Source organism: Pelodiscus sinensis, chromosome 6 (assembly GCF_049634645.1).
Source record: "Pelodiscus sinensis isolate JC-2024 chromosome 6, ASM4963464v1, whole genome shotgun sequence".
Lineage (NCBI taxonomy): Eukaryota > Metazoa > Chordata > Testudines > Trionychidae > Pelodiscus > Pelodiscus sinensis.
The window spans coordinates 113,168,571-113,188,694 of record NC_134716.1 but is presented as its reverse complement, the minus strand read 5'-3'; the positions used below and the strand labels follow the sequence as shown (position 1 = coordinate 113,188,694).

Genomic DNA, 20,124 nt, shown 5'->3' with positions numbered 1-20,124 from the left:
GACTGTTACTTGTTACAGCTAAATATTGTACAACCTTGCTGTGCAATTATGCTGATTGAAAAGATGATTATGTTGAAGTCACCTATGATGATAATGATCTTACATTTACATAGTTCTTTTCATTGCAAAGCACTTCACAAATTGATAGACAAAATTATAGATAGGAATCACTTCATACTCCCCCAAAACACAGCTACCTCAAGAATGAAATGCAACAACTGTTTAACAATGCACAACAATAATAATAGCATATGACAGGAAGTGAAGAAAATGTTTTCCACCTGCAGCTCCTGAGGAATTTCAAGTAGCTGAACATTAGATACCAGAGTTAGAATATAAATAGAATACTTTGGGTTCAATGTTACTATACAACTTTTCGAAAAAGAGTCATGGGTTCTTTATAGTCCAAAATTGGTTATTGGCTCTTTTTTGTGTCTCATCTGAAAGATGGAAGTAACAGACTCCATGCTTCCATGCTAAGACTCTGATTTATTACTAACCCAGAGGGAAGAATACATCTACTGAGTCACCTCATTATCTAGTGGGAAAATACATCTCAGGCAGTGCCCACACTGCAGATGTCTGCTGTATAGCTATAGTGGCTAAGTGTGGGAAAGGGTGTGATCCCTGAGAAACAGAGATATTCCAGCAGAAGCATCTAATGTAAATGCAACAATTAATGGAAAATTGCACTTTTACTGGTATAGCTTTTTCTTTTCTTTTTTTCAGAGAGGGGCTGGATGTGGAATAAGCAATACTGCCAAAAGCACAGATTTGCTAGTAAAAGCCACATCCTTATTAGGAGTGTGTTGCTATAGTATTCCTCTGCTGCCAAAGTACACAGATGCTCTTCTGAACCCCAGTTGCACTACATTCTAGCAGAGGTTTACCGTCCTTGTTTGGTCCTACGTCAGTGGAGGATAGGCATAGTGTAGCAGCAGGCCTGATGACAGGGAAGATTAAGGGGCAACTGCCCCGGGCCAGGCAATTCAAAAGGGCCTGGAGCAGCTGGCTGCCAGTGCTACTGTAGTGGCCAGAGCCCCAGCCCCTTTAAATCACTGCTGGAGCCCTGTGCAGTGTGCTCCGGGCAGCTCTGAAGGCTGCTTGGTGAAAGGTAGCTCCAGCCCTGCCCCTTCCGCCTGAGGACCTGTCCTTTCTGTGGTCACAGACAGCGGCAGAGATTCAGGAGGATAGCTGGGGCAGCACCTGTTCACTCTGGGACATGACTGGCTTTTCTCCCCTTCCCCAGACTATCACGGAGTGAGGGGAAAGCACATGCATTCCGTGCATGCTTCTCACTCATAGCTGGTAAAGGGAATTGAATTAATTTTGTAATTTCTTTAGATCAATAATCATCTCATTTTTTAAAATTCTTGCATTGTCAATGTAAAAATGGGAATTCCATAAAAATAATATTTCTAGGGATGGAATAACATGATATAATTTTTGTTTAATATCTTTTTGAAAACTATTTGATAATTTGACAGTGTTCTTGCATTATTCTTACTGATTTGATTTGATATTAAATATAATCCTTCAAATAAAGCTAGTTCATAAACTGAACTGTACAGGGTAATTTCCCATTTACAATAATATAATCAAATATTAAACTTATCTTCTGTGGCAAGTAAGAAGGAATACTAGACACCCAGTCACTAGATGATATGTACTGTCATCTTGTAAAATAATAATGACAATTTACCTGCACTCAAAGAAATATCAATTGGGACCCATCAATGAACATCAGCTTCTGAACTGCGAGGGAAGCCCAATATTATGTCTGTCATCTGTACTGTGAGGCTAACTTTTCCTTTAGATCTGTCAGCTTTTGAGGCAGAACATTCTGACTGATTCTGCTGCCTCATTTTATTTTGTCATTTTAACAAGGACTATGCGAGAAAAAAATTAAAAAGGCAAGCCTCTCAAAGGTTTGATATTCAGCTTGTTTTAAAAGTCGACTTTTATGACAGATTTTCTCATGCACATACAGAATTACTTTTCCTCTCACTGTCTAATGGCTTAAATATTGTCAGATAGACTCTGTTTCAAGCAGCAAATCTCACTTAGATCAGTTTATCTGTCATTCTGTTTTTGACACATGCTTTTCTGTTAACAGGTCGTCACGGAGATGGGGCCTATTGGCCAGTTGACACGAACTTGATTGACAGAAGCAGCCTTAATGGTAAATATAGACTAAACTATACTTCATCCAATTAAGTTTCATTATTAAATCCTTTTTCAGCTGTAATCCCCCTCTCCCACATTTTTCTTCCCCATCGCCTTATTCAGTGCATGTATGGGTGAGAGTTTTAAAGTCTCACTCAGAGGATGATACTTAGTGTTACAGACTCACAGAAATATAGAGCTGCAAAAGAGCCTAAAGGCTATGAAGCCCCTGCTTTGAGGCAGAGCCAAGTAAACCTAGCTCATTACTGACAGATGTTTGTCCAATCTTTTCTTTAAAATCTCTAGGATTCTGCAAACACCATTGGAAACCTATCTCAGAGCTTTTAACTACCCTTACAGTCAGGCAGGTTTTCTAACTCTAAATCTCTCTTGCTGCAGATTAAGCCCATTACTTCTCGTCCTACCTTCAGTGAGCATGGAAAACAATTGATCGCCCTCCTCATTATAACAGATCTTGATAGACTGTTATGGCCATACTCAGTCTTCTGTTCTCAAGATTTTTTATCTTTCCTCATATAGCAGATTTTCTAAACTTTTGTCATTTTTGTTACTCTTATATAGACTCTCTCCAATTTGTCCACCTTCTTCCTAAATTGTGGTATCCAGAAATGGACAGTGTACCTATCTGAGGCCTCATCAGTGCTGGGACAATTACCTCCTATCTTAATATGTCACTCCTGTTAATAGACTGCATATTTGCTGTTTTTAAAAAATGCATGATATTATTGATCCACATTCAATTTGCGATTTATTACAGCCTTACGATCATTTTCATCAATATCATCAGCCACCCAATTCTTTCCTATTTTGTATTTGTGCATTTGATTTTCCATTCCTAAATGAAATGGCATTGCACTTATTTTTGTTGAATTTCATCTTGGTGATTTCAGACCAATTCTATTTTGAATCCTGTCCTCTAAAGTACTTGCAACCTCTTCCAGCTTTCTGTCATTCACAAGTTTTTAATGCATATTCTCCATTCCACTATCCAAATGAAAAGTCTGAGTATTCAGAACCCAAGAATGACCTTAGTGAGACCTCACTAAATGTACTTTCTCAGTTTGATAGGACACCATTGATAATTATTCTTTGTGTGTGGTCTTTCAACCAGCTGTGTGATTTCATCCTATAGTAATTTCATCTAGACTACATTTCAGCAGTTTGTTTATGGGACTGTCATCTGAGACTGTGTAAAAAGTCTTTCTAAACCCAAGATATATCATAGCTACTATTTCCTCCATATTCCCTAGGGGTATGTCTACACTGCAAAGTTAATTCGAATTAACGGACGTTAGTTCGAATTAACTTTCATAGGCGCTACACTAGCGCTCCGCTAGTTCTAACTAAATTCGAACTAGCGGAGCGCTTAGTTCAAACTAAGAAAACCTCATTTTATGAGGATTAAGCCTAGTTCGAACTAGCTAGTTCGAATTAAGGGGTATGTAGCCCCTAAATCCGAACTAGTGGGAGGCTAGCCCTCCCCAGGTTTCCCTGGTGGCCACTCTGGCCAACACCAGGGAAACTCGTCTGCCCCCCTCCCAGCCCCGGACCCCTTAAAGGGGCACGGGCTGGCTACGGTGCCCGTGCCAGGTGCAAGCCTGCCAGCACCCAGCCAGCAGACCCTGCACCTGGCACAGATCGAGACACCCACCCGATGCCCCCCAGCCCTCCCCCTCTTCCCGGGACCAGGCTGGCGGCTCCCGGGAGCTTGCCCGGGACCGCAAGAGGCGGGCACCCACCTGGGCTACTGCAGACATCGTGGACCTTGTCCACGATCTCCGCACTAAGCACAGGAAAGTGGCCACCCAGGAGCAGGTGTGCATGAGAATCAAGGGGGTCCACTGAGACCCCCGACCCTGAGCCCTGAACTTACAATGGCCGTCCTGGGTCAGACCAAAGGTCCATCTAACCCAGTAGCCTGTCTGCTGACAGCGGCCAACCCTAGGGACCCTGGAGGGGATGGACCGAAGACAGTGACCAAACCATTTGTCTCGTGCCATCCCTCTTCAGCCTTCCACAAACCTTGGCCAGGGGCACCACTCCTACCCCCTGGCTAATAGCACTCCATGGACCCAACCTCCATCACTTGATCTCACTTCCCTTTAAACTCTGTTCTAGTTCTAGCCTTCACAGCCTCCTGCAGCAAGGAGCTCTTTGCTTTGTGAAGAACGACTTTCTGTTACTAGTTTGAAGCCTGCTACCCATTCCTTTCCTTTGGTGTCCTCTAGTCCTTTTTTATGGGAACTAATGAAGAACTTTTCTTGATGCACCCTCTCCACCCAACTCCTGCTTTTAGAGACCTCTATCCTGTCCCCCCTCCGTCTCCTCTTTTCTAAGCTGAAAAGTCCCAGTCTCTTTAGCCTCTCTTCATATGGGATCTGTTCCCAACCCCTGATCATTGTAGTTGCCCTCCCCTCTCCCAGCCTCTCTCTTCCCCTCTCCCACCTCCTTTTCCCAGTCTCCCCCAGTTTTGTTCAATAAAAACAGATTCCATTTTGGAAGACACGTTATCTTTATTTTGTACATCAAGAAGAGGGGCTAGGGAAGGGTAAGTGGAAGGAGGTGAGGGAGGAATGGAGTACGAGCCCCCGATGGGGAGGACTGGGCTGGCTCTGCGGGCTTCTGGGGGTGGAAGCTCTCCTGCAGCCCCCCAATTGCCCTGTCTCCCCAGATGGCAGCCTGCGGCAAGTGCAGTCTCTCTGATGGCCGAGTGGTGTGATGTGCACAGTGTGGGTACTCCGGGCACTCCAAGCCAGGACTGCTTTGCAAGCAGGGCACCCCTGAGAACTGTCTGTCTGGGGTGGGGATCGGGTCCCTTTAAGAACAGCCCTTGGCTAGCCTGAGACAGCATCTCCACACTCTAAGTCCTCCTCTGATGCCCTGCCGGCACTGCTTCCGGCCATCCTTAACCCCGGTTCAGGGTCCACTTAATGTGGACATGCTAGTTCGAATTAGCAAAACTAGTTTTTTAGTCTGGATCCGTTAGTTCGAATTAGCTTAGTTCGAATTAACTAAGTTAGTTCGAATTAACGTTGTAGTGTAGACATACCCTTTGTCAGTAGCAAAAGAGGAGCTAGAATCATGTTTAAAATACTGTAGTGTAGCTACATATTAATTGGCATTAGTACACTTAAGAGAGTAAAACCATGTGGAGTTAAGTGAAATTTAAACAAATTTCTAAGTATTTTGCCCATAAGCCAACTAGAATGACTGACATTGATAAGACTTTGTTATGAGAGAGTCTGTAGTAGTATGATATTCCATTGCCAACTGAGCTATCTCTAAGCACTGAGGCAAAATGGCATGTAAGAGAAAAAGAAGGCGTGCCGATTGATCAAAGAATAAAATGAAATAGATAATTGAGAAAATTGAATTATCCCTTGGCAGCTTCTAACCATAACTAAATAATTATTACATGTATTGTAGATTTAGAAAATATAAAACAAATAAGATAATATTCCATTTTAAAAAGCATGTTGTAAAGGAAACCTTCTTGGTTTGTGTGACTAGTTTTAAAAAAATCTATTTTGACTGTTTGAAGCTGACCCAGCAAAATGAAAAAAAATAAAATATCCCCCATCATATTTCCAGTTGAAAGGGCATTCTTTACTAGTACTGTAGAGACTTTTTGTAAAATCAGCGAGCTATTTTCTTCATAGAATAATGATATGAAGGCAATCCAAGAAATGTAATAGAATCAAAATATCTTAAAAGTAAACCATCATAATATGCATTTCATGGCATTTTTTTTCAGTGTGTTAAACCTCCGGTTGGCAAATGCAATATTATTTAAACTTGAGCTGATAGAGCAAGACACAAGAGAAAAAGTTGTGGATTACTAAATATTAACTGAATCTGATCACTGTCACCTGAGTTTTAGCTATGCTATCAACACATTTTCTACCCCAGGTACCTAACAGAGTTTTAGTTTTCCCATTATTGGACAAATGAAAAGAACAGAACACCTGAGAGGCTATATAAAACCAGTTTGGAAAATACACAGTTAGGGTACGTCTAGGAAATTATTTTGTAATAACTAAATTGGAAATAATAACCCCCGAATTACAGGAAGCCCCCGAGTTGTGACTTCTGCAGTTGCAAACCCTTGCACTTACAACCATTATTTTAAGTGTGGAAGGGGCCAAATCCCCCGACTTCAGCCCACATTTATGATGGTATATGACACCTATCATAAATGAGGGTTCGACTTATGATGCCCCCGACTTGTGACACTTCCCCAGAAACTGATTACATTGGAAGCTGGGGGCTGCCTGTAACAAAACCAAAATAGCATGTCCCTACTATGGGGGAGCCTTAATCTTAATGGAGATATACCTATCTGCGAGGACTGGAAAAGACCTTGGAAAGTCATCAACTCCAGTCTCATGTCTTGACCAAGTACCATACCTGACAGATTTGCCCCAGATCTCTAAATTGCCATCTCAAGGATTGAACTCTCAACACTGGGTTTAGCAGGCTAATGCACAAACCACTGAGCTATCCCTCCCTCTTTGAAAGCAGGCTTTGTTATTGTGGATACACAACTTTAACTTCGAGCCCCAGCAAACACTGGAGAGTAATTACTTTGAATTACTCTCAGGAGTAGTTATTTTGAAATAGCAGCATTGGAATGTCCACACTAAAATTATTTCGAAATAACTATTTCAAAATAAGTGTTATTCCCCAAGGAGAGGAGAAGCCCAGATTTCAAAATAATCAGCTTGTTATTTTGAAATAATTGTCTTGGTAGTATGGATGCTCTGCTTATTATTTCATAATAAGGGGGGTTATTTCAAAATAACTCTGTAGGGTAGACCAGGACTTACTGCAAGGCTTCTAACTGTTTAAGTCAGACTGATTACTTTCCACAGACAAGACAGGAACAGAATACTAAACTCAGTAACCTTTCCTTGCTATATTTTGCCCATTGACAAATGTGTGTTTCATATTTTCAGCACATCTCCTCTTGCTACAAGGAACTTAGTAGTGGTATCTTAGACAAAGTCAGATCCATCTAAATAGTACCCTGTTTTATACTTAGGAAGTTGCTTTTATTGGACTAAGGAAGGTATGCACTTTAGATCATTTTCACCAGCGATATCATTATCAACAGAAACCTTGCCATTTGAAGTAGGGTTCAGATAAAACCAAACTTTTCTAAAACCGTTTCTCGAGATTTAAATAAATGCTTAAACATTTGAAAATGAAGAACTGATGAAGAATTTTATAATTCCCCTATAGTTAAAAGTAGAGAAAAAAGCTGCACAGCAAAAATAATGGCTTGTTCAAGGGACATTGAAGAAGTACAGAAATACAGTTACCTAATGATTATGTTTACATTGCTTTATATGCCAATTCTGTGAAGCTGAATAATCTTGTTGGAAATCCAAATAATCATTCTGAGTCTTCCTAGCTCTAGATTATTCATATTTACTGTGCAGTTTAAGTCCTTGAGAAAACCACAGAAAATATTGATGCTTCTACAGGATATTATTTTGTCTGAAACCTAGAATGAAGGCTAATATATAACATGGAATATATTAATGGAAACTTCTCCAGTTTTTTTTCAACTAGTACTATATAAAGTCTATAATTAAAAAAAATCACTTCCTATTACCTTTAGAAAATATGAATGTGTAGTTTATATTTTCAAGTGCTAAAAGTAATGTGTGTTTTTAAATTATTACTACTGTCTGGATATGTCTTTAAATTGCTGCTGCTGCTGTTGTGGTGGTGGTGGTATTTTTTTCAACTTCCTTATGCTTGTTGCTGTTGGTTGGCAGTTCCTGGCTTCAAAGAGGTCTCGGAAAGTTTGGAATCCAGGACTTCTTGTTGGGAGGAAAATATGTGAACATGGATACAGGATACTCTGCAACTTTAAAAACTATCAGCCAACTCTAATCAGTACTTTATTACATGACTCGCTATCCTGTGATGCAAAGGGAAAGCTTATATCAGCCTTTAGCAATTTCCTCCATCTTGTATCAATTTCACATTAGTCTGACATGCATGGATTTACTGCTACTTCACTTGGCTATCAGTGTAACACCAGACTTGCCATTTGTTTACCGTTCTTATAGGAATGATAATTATTATTTAAGCATCAACAATATACAAGACACAGAAGGTACACTTCATGCTCTGTGTCACTATGGTCTACTTGAACTAGACTTTTGAGACAAACTTTACTGAAAAGCCTTCCAAAAGATTTTATTTTGGAGCTTTGTAAATTTCACTTGGTGATTGACAGCAGTTTTGCAGATTTGGGGTAATAGTTGTTGTCTTCATGGAAAAATTGAGTTTTGTGGATTGAATAGAGGACGGATGCCTAAGCTAAGGAAGGAGGAAGGACTAATTTTGTTTTTCAGGTGTTTATTATACATGACATATTCCTTCAAGGTCTTATACACAATATGGAAATGAAAAAAACTAATAAATTCCTGTATAAGAGCATTCTAATGACAAAAGCCATGACACTCAGAGCCGCTTGTCATGTCCCATTGCCTAAAAGAACGATGAGAAAAAGTCAATTTAATTAAACAAATTAATGTATTATTTAAACAAATGACACTACAGTACAGAATGAAGATAGAAAATTACCATAAAATTACATTTATCATTAGCTAAAATGACAATTCAGAAAGATTTGACCTTTGTTATTTGCTCATTCAGTGCTAATGAATGCAAAATGGCTATACAGTCTTTATTTTTAAGTTACAATAGGACTTTAGGGATGATGACATTGTTTGAAAACTCCTGATAGACTCTGTTCATGAAATTATTGATATGCTGTCACACTCTTTACTTTTCTGCATCCCTTCCAGCTGAAGAATTGTTCATGTTTTTTCTCCAGTGTTTTTCTTCTTAAGTGGTATCATTCCCAGATTATCCTGTTCTCATAATCATTATGGGATCTATTAGCAAAAAAAAAAAAAAAAAAAAAAAGACCATACTGCATATTATCCTATGCTAGTGTGTAATCCTGCACCATTAGTCCTTACTCAGGGAAACGAGTTCCTTTGATTGAAATGGAAATTTTGTTGAATAAGTGCTGCAGGTTTGGGCCCTCTCTGAATGGCAAGCAAGGGGAATAATTATTTTTCTATGTAAATTATCTAAGAAGCTGTTTGCACTGATGAAAAATGTGTCACCCACCATATAGCAGTATCCATAAAACTAGTGAGCAAGGTTCCAGTCTTTGAAATCAATGTTATTGGGATCTGAAACCAGAATAACTGACTCATTGGGGGTCTAATTTTGTTGTTCCATCAAAGTTAATGGGCAATGAGGATTCTCAGCCTATCAGAAGATTGAACTCTCTTTATCTCCTATTGTATTCAAAGCAAACCATGATCAGCCACTTAAATCAGAGGGGTTATATCGATAAATGCAATGCAATGTAGTGTGTGGTTGATTATGAGCTGTATGGAATTCTGAAAGATGAACCAGGAATTCAGACTGGCTAATATATAAGACATTAATTTTCCAGTAAATATCAATACGGGCTAAATAGAAGGCATAAAAATGCATATTGCCTTTTTATTCCAGTTTTTGTAGCTAATAGCAATAATGCCTCTCAACTGCAAGCAGTTGGTCATTAATCCCAAGTAAATGCCTTACATCTCAGTCCTTACTGCTTCAATATTTCCTGTTTGGTACACCACTGAAATACAGTGAAACATACATTTTAGTGCTTTATGACACCCTTCTGAACTCATTGTCTGTTTTTAAAGTAGAATTCACACACCCCAGCCAAGCTTCCAATTATGCATTTTTCAGGGGTGGCTTCTGAAGGAGAAGGGACTAAATTGTGTGCACACAGTGTCAAGCTATTTGTCTTCCTGAGCACGAAATAAGTAGACTATTTCTCATAAACCTTGACCTTTCATCATTTACATCAGAGAACAATTTCTGTGGCATAAAATATCTTTCTTCTTGTTGTCTTTCTACTGCGGACAAAGCTTATTCAGTTAATCTAATGGGAGAAGGTCTATACCCCCCAATCTAGCCGTCTCTGCCAACTGTTATTGTACATCACACCTGTTTTTTTTACATTCCGTTGTAAAATGTTACTGCTGAAAACTCTCATTTATATATTTTTAGAGCCTCCCATAGGGCAGATGCACCCTCCACATGGCAGTGTAACACCTCAGAAAAACAGCAACCTTCTAGTCATCATTGTGGTCACCGTTGGGGTCATTACAGTGGTGGTGGTGGTGATTGTGGCTGTGATCTGCACCAGACGTTCTTCAGCGCAACAGAGAAAGTAAGTTGCTGGCAAATATTGAGGGTCTAAGTAGCCATACAAAAAGAGGCTACTTTTTATGCCTTTTTTGGTGAGATTTCAAAGATGATACAAGCAAGGTCAATAAATGAGCACTGAGAGGGCTTCCAGAGAACTTGGCAGCTTTGGGGTGGGGAAGAAGCCAGTATGTCTAGCTCCTAGCTTCAGGGAGAGCTCCCATAGGCTGAGTCAGGACAGGAGAGGAACTAGCATGATTTATTTACTACTCAGTAGGCGGCTATTGAGAGGCCACATGATGCATTCCTCTCTGCCACTGCTGCCCTGTGCTCTTCTGTTTGTGCTTCTTGTGTGGCTGGCCCAGAGCTGTGGCACATGCCCTGTGATGAACTGTGGTCTGTCTGTCACCCCATCGCCAGCCCCTAGGAATTTGAGGTATGTGTATGTATCCCTGTCTCCAAGTGCTGGGAATAGGGCTACACATCCACTGTCCTCACTGCATCCTTCACCATCCCAATTCTCCCCCTAGCACCACCATCCACCTGTTATTGCATCCTCCCACAACCAAACCCGTCTGTACTCCCATCACCCTCAGTATCCTGTCCCATCCTCCTGCCCCCTCACTAAATTTCTCCCTGTCCCATACTTATTTCCCCTCACACCTGCTCTCCACATCCACCCATCCCAGCCTTGTACCCCTTACGTTAGAGTTGCCATGCCCACGTCCCTCACTCCCACAGCCCTGCATCCAACTTACCTCCATACAGCGATGAACATCATTATGTCCCTTTTCACCACTGTGCCCCCCACAACCTCATGCATTTGTTGCCTTCAGCCTCCCCCTGCATCTGTATACCTCCCACATAGCACATGCCCTCCTCTCCTCTTCTCTATCATCCTTGGCCTCTTTCCCTCCCCATCCTCTCTCCTTCCTTCAGGCAAGAAAAGTTAGATGCCTGCAAGTCACCAGGGCCTGATGAAATGCATCCTAGAATACTCAAGGAGCTGATAGAGGAGGTATTTGAGCCTCTAGCTATCATCTTTGGAAAATCATAGGAGACAGGAGAGATTCCAGAGGACTGGAAAAGGGCAATATAATGCCCATCTATAAAAAGAGAAACAAGAATAACCCAGAAAACTACAGACCAGTTAGTTTAACTTTTGTGTCAGGGAAGATAATGGAGCAAGTAATTAAGGAAATCATCTGTAAACACTTGGAAGGTGGCAAAGTGATAGGGAACAGCCAGCATGGATTTGTAAAGAACAAATCATGTCAAACCAATCTGATAGCTTTCTTTGATAGGATAATGAGTCTTGTGGATAATGAGTCTTTCCTGCTGGAAAGTTAAAACAAGTCAGGTTCCTCAGGGGTCTGTTTTGGGACCGGCTCTCTTAAATATCTTCATCAACGATTTAGATATTGGCATAGAAAGAACGCTTATTAAGTTTACAGATGATACCAAGCTGGGAGGAGTTGCGACTGCTCTGGAGGATAGGGTCATAATTCAAAATGATCTGGACAAATTGGAGAAATGGTCTGAGGTAAATAGGATGAAGTTTAATGAAGACAAATGCACAGTGCTCCACTTAGGAAGGAACAATCAGTTTCACACATACAGAATGGGAAGCGACTGTCTAGGAAGGAGTACGGCAGAAAGGGATCTAGGGGTTATAGTGGATCACAAGCTGAATATGAGTCAGCAGTGTGATGCTGTTGCAAAAAAAGCAAACATGATTCTGGGATGCATTAACAGGTGTGTTGTGAGCAAGACACAAGAAGTCATTCTTCAGCTCTACTCTGTGCTGGTTAGGCCTAGTTGGAGTATTGTGACCAGTTCTGGGCACTGCGTTTCAAAAAAGATGTGGAGAAATTGGAAAAGGTCCAGAGAAGAGCAACAAAAATGATTAAAGGTCTAGAGAACATGACCTATGAAGGAAGGCTGAAAGAACTGGGTTTGTTTAGGTTAGAAAAGAGAAAATTGAGGGGGACATGATAGCCGTTTTCAGGTATCTAAAAGGGTTTCATAAGGAGGAGGGAGAAAACTTGTTCATCTTGGCCTCTGAGGATAGAACAAGAAGCAATGGGTTTAAACTGCAGCAAGGGAGGTTTAGGTTGGACATTAGGAAAAAGTTCCTAACTGTCAGGGTAGTCAAACGGTGGAATACATTGCCCAGGATGGTTGTAGAATCCCCATCTCTGGAGATATTTAAGAGTAGGTTAGATAAATGTCTATCAGGGATGGTCTAGACAGTATATGGTCCTGCCATGAGGGCAAGGGACTGGACTCGATGACCCCTCGAGGTCCCTTCCAGTCCTAGTATTCAATGATTCTATGATCTTTTCCCCTCTAGCGCACAGTCCTCCCTACCCATCTGGGTGTATGAAAAAGTGTGTCTGTTAAGGCAACTGAGTTCATGCACGCACTGTATGTGTGAAAGCGATTGTGTGTAGGGAGGTGTGTGAATTGCCACGTGTGTGTATACTCATGTGAATAAAATTTTCAGCCTGACTTTGACTTTCATTCCTTTTGCTGGCTTGCACACACAAAAAAACTGATGGTATAAAATAAGTGTGTATTCATTAGATAAGTTTTTAAAAGGGAATGCAAGTCTAAAAATGTATCATTTCTGAAAAACTGAATATTGTTGATTCGTAATTGCAGAAGAGCTAATGTATTATACATTTCTTTCCACCTTTGTCTAGCAACATTATAAACTTTGTTGAAAACTCTCTCTTTTTATGCACATGTTCAGCCCTGACTGCCCTGGGCCCCGATCTTAGGGTTAGGAATCTTTAGGCACTTGTCATAATGTGGAAGTGTATGAATGGTGTATGCTAAATGTGTACACATGACTGCACATGTGTATCTGCCTATAGATGTGGGGGTTTCTACAGATGTGTATATATACAGACATCTGGAAATGTGCATGTCTGTGGTGGTGCTCTATGGGCTTCAGGTGCAGGGATACACTCTAGCTGTGATAATGTATGGACCTAATTCCACACACAAAATCACAATAACTATTTTGTTGCCAGCGGTAGAATCCTGTAACAAATAAAACCTGAACTTAGCATAATACATCTGTCAAAACGATAAATATGCTTGTTTGGGCCTTGCAGTGAAAATGAGCACGTGAGAGAGGGTGGAGGAGAGCAAATAACAGATGGAAGTGGAGTTGGAGTGAATGGGAGACGGACATCAGGGAACGGGTGTGGGCAGTGTACAAGGCAATGCTGTTCAGCTTTTTGGACCTAGAAAGCTGGTGAGCATAGATAAAGGGACAGTAGAGGGTATACCAGAGGCAACATTTTTTGCTCAACCCCCATTCGGCCCATGTCTCACCATCACTCCACCCGTTCCCCAAACTCTCACCCTACCTTTTCCTGCACTGTCTTGCCTTCACCCTGCCCCTCCCCCAATCTACCTGAATCCCATCCTTAATCCTTCCCCTTCCATCCAGTGCCTCCTGCATGCCACTGAACAGCTAATTGTGGTGGGCATGAGGCACGGGGAGGGAAGTGGGGGAACTAATCGGGAGACTGCTGGTGGAGGCTAAGCACACATTGTTTTTTCTATGGGTGCTTCAGCCCTGGGGCACCCACAGAGTGGGGTGCACACTTCTTGTTTATTTTATTAAAAATCAGGAGAATTAAGGGTGACATCAGACTAAGGTATAAGAAGAATAACCTAATTTGCCACAGAGCTGGATTTTACCAGTTAAATTATTTAGTTAATTGAGTTACTCACTACAGTGAAACAAAGAATTTTTTATATACAATTTAATAATGTTTTGTTTATGAGGATGAGAAATGGTTGGCTTAGGTGCTAGTCAAAAGTCTATTGTATTGTTCTTTTGAGTCTTGAAAAAGAGTGCAGAGTAACAAACGCATGATCATGTAACTACACTGTTTCCCTGTCTGCTGAAATTAGCTTTGACCTTGTCAAATTGAGAGGTGAGAGAGTTTAAAATATCATATAGTCACTAGCAGCCACATTCTCAGAAGAGTTTAGTACCTACACTCAAGCCTAGATTTTCAAAAAATTCATTCCCTATTTAGGCACCAAAAAAAAGTGACCAGGTTTTTAGAAAGGCTCAATATATTGAATGGCCCTGAAGCCCATGGAAAACAATGAGAGTCTTTCTGTTGACTGCAGTGGGCTTTGATCAAAGCCTAAAGTTGTAATTGGATTGCTACTGTGCAGAAGAGATTGTAGGATGTAGAGACTAAGGACATGTCTATACAGTAGCATTATTTCGGATAACAAAGAGCATGTCTACACATGTAGAACAGTGATAGAAATGTAGCTGTGTTAGTCTGGTGTAGCTGAAACAAAAAGGTATATATGGTTGAGACAATTTTCTTCCACTATTTGATCTGAGGAAGTGGGTCTGGCCCACAAAAGCTCATCATCTATTAAATCATCTTGTTAGTCTTTAAAGTGCTACATAGTCCTGCTTTTTGTTTCATGTCTACACAGAAAGCAATTATTCCAAAATAATGTTGAGCTGGAGGACTTCTTACTCTGACTCCTGTAACCCTCACTTTATGAGGCATAAGGGAAGTTGAAGGAAGACTGTTCTTTCTTCGACTTCCTGCTGTGTAGACAGCGCCAAACACCAGATTACGCTATTTTGACTTCAGCTATGAAATTCACATAGCTGAAGTTGCATAAATTAAATTTGACTTTTGCCCTGCTGTGTAGACGTACCCCAAGTTAACCAAAACTAAACTATTTATTCTGAAATTATGGTAAAATGGAGAAAGTCATTACATAAAACTAATTAAACAGATGAGTAATGTTGGGCTCAAGCTCCAGAATTCAAAAGTCGGAAGCCAAACCTCCTCCCATGTGATGGTTTTGGAGCTGCATGTTTAATCCACTATGAAGAGATTCTTAAACTAATACAAAGGCTTTTGGATCCAGTTTACAATGTGGACTTGTCTCTCATTTTAAAATCACCAGTAAGTCTCAAAACCTGTGAAAGAAAAGGTTGATTCATGGAAAGCCTGAATAAGAGGGAAACTTCCCTAGTAGCGAAAGCTTTTATACTACACAGTAATCTTCAAAAAGCATATTCCTTGAGGCATTTTAAACACGAATGGGAAAAGCACTATAAAATATACTGTAGGAAACACTATAGTGGTGAAAGGAGGGATTAGAAGACCTAATAGTTATTTTCTATTTCTTACTTCAGAGTGGAATAGCATATCATCCATACTAGCTTTCTAGGAATTTAGATGTCTATAAAAAGCAGGGAAGTAGGATGATTAAGAGCTCTGGTTTATGTTATTCTGTTTTACCTGTAGCAGGTGCTGCAACTTTTGAAATACATCAAATTTCCTCACATTCTGCAACAGCCCAGTAGTCATATCCTCTGTAGTACTAGAAGTTTAAAGGCATACACTTGGAACTTGGCCACTGGTCCTCCACTTGGAGCCCTCATTGGCCAGTGTGGGGGGCAGTGTTGTGCCCCTCTCCATGTGCAGTCTTACCATTCATTAATAATATATCAGGCTATTTAACTTCTACATACACGTGTCTCCCAAGTACCCACACGTATGTATGTAAATATGTACTTATTTGTTTATTATACCAAGACCCTATTATAGTGGAGAGACAGACGGAGGAGTACAAGTAAATAATGAAACACAGTTACATAAAAGGCAGTAAAAAGAAATCAAATGAAAGATTATATTAAATATTATGATCTAGTACTAGAGGCTAAAAGAATTGTCAACATTTAAACAGTGGGAGGCTATCGGGGAATATAGTAACAGTCTTCAGATATGTAAAAGATTGTCATAATGAGGATAGTGATCAATTATTCTCCATGTCCATTGAGGGTAGGGCAAAAAATAATCAGTTTGTTAGTTTTAAAAAGGTTTAGGTTACCTATTAAGAAAAACTTTCAAACAATAAGGACAGTTAAGCACCAGTTGTGGAATCCCCATCCCATGAGATTTTTTTAGAACATCTTAGACAAATATGTCAGTGATGGCCTAGATCTGCTTAATTCCACCTCTGTGTGGAGGGATGAAATAGATGACATCTTGAGGTGCTTTTCGGCCTTTTCACCTTAAAAGTTATTTTACTTTACGCAGTATATAGCCAATTAGTGCACTTCATTGCTTAATTAGTTTGTCAGAACAGGATGGTAAACAGAATTATGCTTAGATTGATTAATGTTATGCTTATTAATGCCATTTACACCAAGCTAAGACCAGGAAATCTCACATGTGCAATGTAAATCAAAGCCTGAAAGGTTCAGGAAACTCAGGTACTGGCAAATGCAAGAAGCAAGATCCTGGTGTAGGTGGAACTCTAGTCTGATCCAATTAGGTAAATCCTGTTTTCCTAAGCCACTCCAGAGCACTGCAACTAGATGATAGGAGGTTACTTCTCCAGAAGCTGTCAAGGTATGAATATGACGTTAGGCATATGAAGTGGGTAAAGGAAAAGTAAGAGAAATAAATAAAGATTGCCTTCAAGGTATTATAATAACTGATGGCAGCAAATTTGTACAGAGATAGGAGAAGCTAGGTGGAGACTTAAAGGAAAGCAAAATAAAATTCAGGCAAGTAAGCCAGCAACCACTAGACATCCTCAGTATGTCACAGCAGTTTCCCCTTAGGATATATCTTCTGCTTTTTTTAGTTTCACTCTGCATCTCCCACCTTGACATTGCTCATTAGCCACAGCTTATATTTTTGACTCTTGCCTGCCAGGCATTAGGTTGCATTTGTTGGTGGTGTGAATAGTAGTAGGGAAGACGTGTTGTTTCCACTCCTTTAATGGTAACCTTCAGGAAATAACTGAGCTTACTAGCACCTTTTATATCAGCTGTGTTCCCTTTCCTACAGCCTGTTTCAGAAACAAAAGTGCAGACGACTGTTATATGCATGATGCTGTCGGGGCAAATGGGGTGAATTGCAAAGGTTTCATTGAGCTTCCTTTCTATTTTTTTGTCTACAGCTTCAGGGAGAGAGAATTTGTATCTGCTGTAAAACTTATGATATTGTACAGTAATTGGTTTAAATCAGAGACAAAAAGCTGTTCTCCTGCAGGGGACAAAACATCTTTTCCAAGGTCTGATGCTAATGAGTTATCAGCCATGTCTTCACTTATTTGCCTCATCCAAGCTGCTGAGGATAGTGTCTGCATAACAAGAGGCAATGTTTCACCAAAGTGAAAAGAGCCATCTTAAAAGATTCTACATGTACTGTGTCTTATTGCATTCCACAAGGTGCACTGTATAATACCATAATCTCTGTGGGTATGTCTACACTACAGCGCTAATTTGAACTAACTTAGTTGGAATTAGATAATTCGAACTAAGCTAATTCGAACTAATGGATCCAGACTAAAAAACTAGTTCAAATTAGTGTTTTGCTAATTCGAACTAGCATGTCCAAATTAAGTGGACCCTGAACCGGGGTTAAGGATGGCCGGAAGCAGTGCCTGCAGGAAATCAGATGAGGACTTAGAGCGTAGAGCTGCTGCCTCAGGCTAACCGAGGGCTGTGCTTAAAGGGACCCGACCCCCACCCCGGACAGACAGTTCTCAGGGGTGCCCCGCTTGCAAAGCGGTCCTGGCTTGGAGTGCCCTGAGTGTTCACACTGGGCACATCACAGCACTCAGCCATCAGACCGGCTGCACTTGCCATAGGCTGCCATCTGGGGAGACGGGGCAATTGGGGGGCTGCAGGAGAGCTTCCACCCCCAGAAGCCCGCAGAGCCAGCCCAGTCCTCCCCATCAGGGGCTTGTACCCCATTCCTCCCTCACCTCCTTCCACTTACCCTTCCCTAGCCCCCCTTCCTGATGTACAAAATAAAAAAAACGTGTGGTCAAAAATAAAATCTCTCTTTATTGAACAAAACTCAGGGAGACTGGGAAAAGGAGGTGGGAGAGGGGAAGAGAGAGGGTGGGAGAGGGGAGGGCAACTAAAATGATCAGATGTTTGGAACAGGTCCCATATGAAGAGAGACTAAAGAGACTGGGACTTTTCAGTTTAGAAAAGAGGAGACTGAGGGGGCATAGTAAAAGCATGAGTGGGGTGGAGAGGGTGCATCAAGAAAAGTTCTTCATTAGTTCCCATAATAGAAGGACTAGAGGACACCAAAGGAAAGGAATGGGTAGCAGGCTTCAAACTAGTAACAGAAAGTTGTTCTTCACAAAGCAAAGAGTCAACCTGTGGAACTCCTTGCTGCAGGAGGCTGTGACGGCTAGAACTAGAACAGAGTTTAAAGAGAAGTTAGATCAAGTCATGGAGGTTGGGTCCATGGAGTGGTATTAGCCAGGGGGTAGGAGTGGTGTCCCTGCCCAAAGTTTGTGGAAGGCTGGAGAGGGATGGCATGAGACAAATGGCTTGGTCACTGTCTTAGGTCCATCCCCTCCAGGGTCCCTAGGGTTGGCTGCTGTCAGCAGACAGGCTACTGGGTTATATGGACCTTTGGTCTGACCTAGTACGGCCATTGTAAGCTCAGGGCTCAGGGTTGGGGGTCTCAATGGACCACCTTGATTTTCATGCACATCGGCTCCTGGGTGGCCAGGCTGGCAGCTCTCCTGCCCTAGATGGCCACTTTCCTGTGCCTAGTGCGGAGATCATGGACGAGGTCCATGATGTCCGCACTAGCCCAGGCGGGTACCCACCTCTTGCGGTCCCAGGCAAGCTCCTGGGAGCCGCCAGCCTGGTCCCAGGAAGAGGGGGAGGGCTGGGGGCATCGGGTGGCTGGCTCGAGCCGTGCCAGGTGCAGGGTCTGCTAGCTGGGTGCTGGCAGGCTTGCACCCGGCACAGGCACCATAGCCAGCCCGTGCCCCTTTATGGGGTTCGGGGCTGGGAGGGGGGCAGATGAGTTTCCCTGGTGTTGTCCAGAGTGGCCACCAGGGATAGCTGGGGAGGGCTAGCCTCCCACTAGTTCAAACTAGGCTTAATCCTCGTAGAATGAGGTTTACCTAGTTCGAACTAAGTGCTCCGCTAGTTCGAATTAAGTTCGAAATAGCGGAGCGCTAGTGTAGCGCCTATCAAAGTTAATTCGAACTAACGTCCGTTAGTTCGAATTAACTTTGTAGTGTAGACATACTCTATGTGTGTATTGAAAAGTTCAAGAGTAAAGAGCAGTACATCTTAATTTTAATTCTATTATCAAAAGGCCATTTAAGATTTAATGGTAGTAGCACTCGGCACCATATCTCCTCAAAGTGCTTTACAAACAAATTAATGTTCATGACTCCCAAGCGAGATAGCTGCAGTAAAGAAATGTTATTCATTTCATTCACTGTGAACCACGGCAGAGCAACTTGACCAAATAAATAAATGCCAGAGCAGAACTAGAACTCAGGAATTCCTGACTCATTGGTCTTTGAATCCAGCCTGAAATAATATGGCAGATGTTTAAAATGCATTTTGGGGTGAACAACTTGTGGGCTCAACAGAGTTGGGAGTGCTCAGCAGCTGTGAATATTCAAGATATTGGTTTCTGGATGACTGAATGTGTACCCAACCTCAAAACTTTAGGCCTCCCTTTCCTAATCCATACACTGAATTATACTTATCCTCTTATATAAAGTGCTTGGAGATCTGGGGATGAAAAATGCTATGTGAATGCTTAATCAGGATGTTCAGAAAATAATACCATGAAAAATAAAACAGAGGGGCTTCCCTTTTTCCATATTTCTAGATTGCTTAAAGTG

General features: G+C 41.4%; 1 protein-coding gene across 4 annotated transcripts in view; it reads left to right on the top strand.

Annotated features, from left to right (window-relative positions):
* DCC (DCC netrin 1 receptor) overlaps positions 1-20,124 on the top strand; it is a 994,271-nt gene that overhangs the window by 918,371 nt on the left and 55,776 nt on the right. For all 4 annotated transcript variants that reach the window (XM_075932654.1, XM_075932653.1, XM_075932652.1 and 1 more), the window contains exons 22-23: positions 2,117-2,182; positions 10,291-10,453. In XM_075932654.1, the coding sequence (XP_075788769.1) occupies positions 2,117-2,182; positions 10,291-10,453 (229 nt within the window). The remainder of the gene's footprint in view (positions 1-2,116; positions 2,183-10,290; positions 10,454-20,124) is intronic.